The sequence below is a fragment of the Macaca mulatta genome, chromosome 8 (assembly GCF_049350105.2).
Source record: "Macaca mulatta isolate MMU2019108-1 chromosome 8, T2T-MMU8v2.0, whole genome shotgun sequence".
In the NCBI taxonomy this organism is placed as follows: domain Eukaryota; kingdom Metazoa; phylum Chordata; class Mammalia; order Primates; family Cercopithecidae; genus Macaca; species Macaca mulatta.
Window position 1 is genome coordinate 90,680,697 of NC_133413.1, and position 6,000 is coordinate 90,686,696.

At 45.6% G+C, this 6,000-nt stretch overlaps 1 protein-coding gene across 5 annotated transcripts in view; it reads right to left on the reverse strand.

Moving 5' to 3' along the window:
• TPD52 (tumor protein D52) overlaps positions 1-5,745 on the reverse strand; it is a 136,585-nt gene extending 130,840 nt beyond the window's left edge. For 2 of the 5 annotated variants that reach the window (XM_077942515.1, XM_077942514.1), the window contains exon 1: positions 5,164-5,309. Coding sequence is in view for 3 of the 5 variants with exons in the window: in XM_015145521.3 (XP_015001007.2) it covers positions 5,164-5,641 (478 nt within the window). In the remaining 2 variants the exon portion in view is untranslated. Of the gene's footprint in view, positions 1-5,163 lie in introns of all 5 variants that reach the window. The other 3 variants (XM_015145521.3, XM_015145522.3, NM_001266142.1) reach the window with 3 other exon arrangements.
• Positions 5,746-6,000: the final 255 nt, after the last annotated feature.

Here is a 6,000-nt window from a genome sequence, read left to right on the forward strand (position 1 = left end):
TCCAGGCTGGGCGACAGAGCAAGCCTCAGTCAAAAAAAAAAAAAATTGTGATTTGTTTAAAGCATAGATACATGAGCAGGTATAAATTAATATGCTAACTACGATTTCTCGTTCTCAGCACAGGATTATGGGTAATTTTCTTTTTCTCCATCAATATTTCTGATTTTTCTAAAATAGACAACTATTCTTAGGTTCCAAAAGGCATTTTTACATTCTAACTTTTTTAAAACTTCCACTAAATATTAAAATTCCTTAATCTGTTGGAAACATTTTTCTAATAAAAATACATGGCTACAATTACGGTTTCAGTACAGCTGGTACCCACTAGTTTAAATAAAATTTGGGAATGTCTCAGAAGAGAGATTTCACAACAGTCAATAATTAAAGCAGAAATAATTAACCCCAAAAGGAAAATAATCTTAGCCTACAACAAAAGACTCAGTAGCACAGAAGTTCCAGGGATTGGCCGGGCGCGGTGGCTCAAGCCTGTAATTCCAGCACTTTGGGAGGCCGAGACGGGCGGATCACGAGGTCAGGAGATGGAGACCATCCTGGCTAACACGGTGAAACCCCGTCTCTACTAAAAAAATACAAAAAACTAGCCGGGCGAGGTGGCGGGCGCCTGTAGTCCCAGCTACTCGGGAGGCTGAGGCAGGAGAATGGCGTGAACCCGGGAGGCGGAGCTTGCAGTGAGCCGAGATCCGGCCACTGCACTCCAGCCTGGGCGACAGAGTGAGACTCCGTCTCAAAAAAAAAAAAAAAAAGGAAGTTCCAGGGATTTGGGTGTTCTGTTTGGTTTTGCACTGTAAGTGAGTGTATTTGTTTTTATTACATGCATACATTATTCTGTTTTGAAATCTTGCTAAAAGATCACAACCCCTCCTACCACTCAGCTTTTCCCCTAGGGACTAGGCAGGCTGCCACATAAAAATAAATGCAGGAAGTGAAGAAGAGCTAACAAAGACATCAGCACCATATGGAAATCGAGAAACTGTTGACCAAATAAATTAACAGCCTCGGTGGGTCACGCCCAGAGACTTGCGAGTAGACCCTCAAAATTGTTATCCATTATTCTCTACATTTGCTTTACTTTTAAATAAATGATACCCCACTTTTCTGTTATTTCTACGGCACAATTACAATGTTAAAATGATAGTGACATATTATTGTGTAATTCTTTTTTTTGAAGCCTTTCCTCTCTCCCTAGTTTTTTGGCCCCAGGAACCACTCCTCTTCCCCTTGAAATTATGAAGTTTTTTTGTTTTTTTTTTAATTCAAACTAGTATAATGTGTAGTGGGCTAGATGACTGTCACTTCTATATAATAGTGCTAAACTAAAGGTTATGACTAACATGAGAGCACTCAAGTATGCATATTTATTCAGCTCCATAAAAAGTAGTCAGGAGGGTTTTCTACACAATGTATGCTCTAGTTAGCAGCACTGCTCTGTCAAAGTAGGAAACACTACACAGTGAATGTGCTGCACTGAGCTTAATGCTTGGAAACTCTTGAGAGGCATTATGAAATTTAACGTATTTTAAATCATTTGATGTTCACTGAACTCTCACTATAAGCAGAGTATTGTATTCAAGTCCTAGGTATGAGAGAAAGTAGAAAAACAGCAGAATCTGGGCCTGATACTACAGAGTATTAGAATACTCATGGTTGAAAACATAAGGAAAACTCTGTGTTTATTTTAAAACTTTACAGCTCTGTTAAGTACAATCAGTAGCAAGAACAGATTTTTTGATAGCTTCACATAAGAAGGTTGAAAGAGGCAATTTCAAGAGATAAATGCACATAAGACAAGAGGGAGGGCATTTAATTTTGCATCTAGAGTTTCATTAGGGATTTTTTGAGGGACAAATGTAAGAAAACTCCATGTACATTACAAACTATTAAAAGTTCAACAAATCCTAAAATTTTCTGCTTTGGTTTTAAATATGTTGCCAAAAATCACAATTCAGGAGATAATCACAGAGTATGATAAACCTTATTTCAGCCAACACAGTTTGCTAGTGAACATCAGGTTTAAAATCCCAGGTTCTGCCTTTTCCAGTTTAAGGCAGGAGTCTTGCTCCAGATTCATTTAAGGCTGAGTCCACCCTACTAGTTCAAATATCTTCCATGTAAACTTACCCTCCAAGCCCGGCACCACCTTAACAGCAACTTTCTCTGGCTAAGTTCTGCTTCTTGAGAATACAGAGGGAAAACAGAACAAGAGAAAGCAGGAAAACAAGAGACGGATTTGGAGGGACACAGAGGTTACCATGGCTGGGGCCTGCTCGCTCATCTTAGGCAGTCAACACACATTTCTGAGTACCTACTGTGTGCACTGGTAACATAAAGATGAAAAGGCAGGTAGGCAGATGGAAGCAAAGTAAGGAATGGCTAGGTGGGTTTGTTTTTTGTTTTGTTTTGTTTTGTTTTTGAGACAGAGTCTCGCTCTGTCACCCAGGCTGGAGTGCAGTGGTTTGATCCAGGCCCACTGCAACCTCTGCCTCCTGGGTTCAAGTGATTCTCCCACCTCAGCCTCCTGAATAGCTGGGACTACAGGCCAGTGCCACCACGCCCAGCTAATTTTTGTATTTTTAGTAGAGACAGGGTTCCACCTTTTTGGCCAGGCTGGTGTCAAACTCCTGGCCTCAAGTGATCTGCCTGCCTCAGTTTCCCAAAGTGCTGGGATTACAGGCATAAGCCACCCCACCCAGCCTTGGCCACGTAGTTCTAACACAGCAAAGCTTGGGAGTAAATGAACTGACCCTCCCAAAGCAGTGCCTTCATTCTGAGCAGAGTCCTCCACCCCAACCAAAGAAAATATGGGGAAAATATAGACAGGAAAAGACTCATCTTACAAGCTAAAGATATGAAAAAAATATGTCTTAGAATGAGACACTTAAACTAGTCCTATAAAAACTACACAAAATGTATTACCAAGTTGGAATACTGCAGTGCTACCAATGACTGTCATTCTTACCACCCAAGCTAGAACACAAACACCATTAAAACTAGTTACTCCACTCACGTAAGTAAAACACAGCCATTTAATTTACTTTGACAAGTACCAGTTATTCTAAAAACATCATTATGTTAAATGACAGTGTAAAACAGATTAGTAACAGATTAGTATACAAACACCAGTGGACACGTTTGTCATCATGTCTCCCCCGTCCTGTGTCGCCCCCATTGAAAGCCAGACAGACATAATGCTGACTTACATGGTGGCCTCTAAGCCGGCTAACAATATATACAAGACATGTGACAAGCTTTCTGACTCAAACATTTGCATGTCTGCTATGTGCAAGTCATCATGTTACCCAACTAAGGACAAAGATGAAATATGTTTCTAACCTCAAGAAGCTTAAAATTTAGATAATAATGTGTATGTGTATATATATATTATACATTACCTGTATAATGTATGTATACACATAGACAATACATATAAAGCTTATTATAATGTCTATAAGCACTTGTGTTAAGTGTGAAATTAATCTGAAGGGGAGCGAGGAAAGCGTTGAAAGACTCCAAAGATTCTATCTTACAAGTAATTGAAAGTAAAGTACAGGCTTGGCCCAGTGGCTCACACCTGTAATCCCAGCACGTTGGGAGGGCGAGGTGGGTGGATCACCTGAGGTCAGGACTTCGAGACCAGCCTGGCCAACATGGAGAAACCTCCGTTTCTACTAAAAATATAAAATTAGCCGGGCTGTGGTGGCGCATGTCTGTAATCCCAGCTACTTGGAAGGTTGAGGCAGGAGAATCGCTTGAACCCAGGAGGCGGAGGTTGCAGTGAGCCGAGATCACGCCACTGCACTCCAGCGTGGGCCACAGGGGGAGACTCAAAAAAAAAAATGGAGTCTCAAAAAAATAAAGTACAAGATAGTATATTTGGAATATGGTTTGATTTACATAAAAATGTGGGCCGGGCGCGGTGGCTCAAGCCTGTAATCCCAGCACTTTGGGAGGCCGAGACAGGTGGATCACGAGGTCAGGAGATCGAGACCATCCTGGCTAACACGGTGAAACCCCGTCTCTACTAAAAAATACAAAAAACTAGCCGGGCGAGGTGGCGGGCGCCTGTAGTCCCAGCTACTCAGGAGGCTGAGGCAGGAGAATGGCGTAAACCCGGGAGGTGGAGCTTGCAGTGAGCTGAGATCCGGCCACTGCACCCCAGCCGGGGCGACAGAGCAAGACTCCGTCTCAAAAAAAAAAAAAAAAAAAAAAATACACACATGACGGCACATACTGGAGGAAAATAAGCAATACATGAAAACTTGTGTCAGGGCTCAAAACAGGAGTGATTCCTGTCCTCACTTCCCAAGATTACCTACCTTGTTTTCTTTCTTCAGCATTTATGTATCTTTTTAAAATCGTGCCACACATATCTGCGTACAGTCAGTGGCTTATGATCAGCAGAGATCTCTAGGATGAAACAATATTTAAATCTGAAAACCATGCCCTATTACTGCTCTATTTGGGGGCAATTTCACTTGAGTTGTTTTCAGAAACAAGTGCACCCAACGCTATGGTAAATTAGACTGAAGGTTTTGTGTTGTGGGATTTCACCCTTCCTACGAAAAGCTCTCTTCCCTCAAACCCACGGACACCACTCCACAATTTGGGGGTTCCTAGTATGATAAATATCTGCCTTCCAAACCCTCCATGGGCTCAAACGCCACCAAAAATCCTAACCACCTGAACTTAGAAGAAGGCGCAAAGTCTTAATTTATGAGGGAGAGAGGGGTTTCCCACCTGGAGGGACGAGAACGACCCACTCTCCTCTGTTCCTGGTTCCAGTCACTTACAAGAGCCGGCTGTGCCGTGCTCCCTTCACGCGGTTTTCCACCCAAAGCGCATCACTGCCGCCAGCCCCTGACGCTAGCCCCTTCGCCACCTCCCAGAACCTTCCCTCCCTCTCCCCCACACACGCACACTCACACTCAGCACATGCACACTCACACTCACTCACTCACACACGCAGCCCCATCTGCCCCCGCCAGAGCCGCTCCTTCCAGGGCCCCAGGATGCCAGATCCAGATCCGGGAGATGCAACTTGCGGCGCCGGCCCAGGAGGCTCGGCACCTGCTCGGGCGCCGGGCCGCGCGCAGCCCGGCGCCAAGCCCAAGCCCGAGCCCAAGCCTGCGGGGTCCGCGCCCTCACCTTGCTCGCCGCGGTCCATGTCTCCAGCCCGCCGCCTCGCGTCCTCTGCACCCCCGCCGCCTGCAGCCAGTCCCAGCTCGGATCGCCCGCCGCGCCGCGCCGCGCAGAGCTCCTCCTTGCCTCCGCCGGCGACTCCCGCGAAGTCCCCACCCCCAGAGGCGTCGGGCGCGGCGGCGCCGCCCGCCCTCGGCCGGGAGCGCTTTCCCGGGGCGTCACCCAACCACCTGACCCGGCCGACCTGTGCGCTCCGCCACGTCTGCGCGGGCGGCGCAGCGCGAGGAGGGCCGGGCGCGCCCCTACTCCCGCACCGGCTGGAAGTCGGCCGGGAGGAGGGAAGAGGACGGCGAGGAGATGGACTCAGCCATGGAGGCTGAGTGGAGCCTGCTTGGGAACCGCGATGGCGTTTGCCTTCCACCATCAAGTTATTTATAAAATCAAAAGTTTCCTCCGAGGCCTTGGAGCTGCCCCTTCTCTGCATCTGCGAACACCTACTTTCCTATACTTACAGTAGAAAACACAGGAACGTTATTTAGAAATGCCAGTGGCTCTTTTTTCTCTGTATTTTATTACCTAAATAATGCCGTATGATGTCTTCTCTAACTAGGTCATAAACAAGCATAGGTAAAAATTGCAAAGAATCTCTTGAAAAATTATATAGTCCTTTCCACAGAATGCGGATTTTTTAGGTGACAAGCTAGGAAGATTTCCATATAATAAAAACCTGTTTTGAGTGCAGGACTGAGGACAACACTCAAATGAATTAAATCAAATGAAATTAATTAATTGGCCGGGCGCGGTGGCTGAAGCCTGTAATCCCAGCACTTTGGGAGGCCGAGA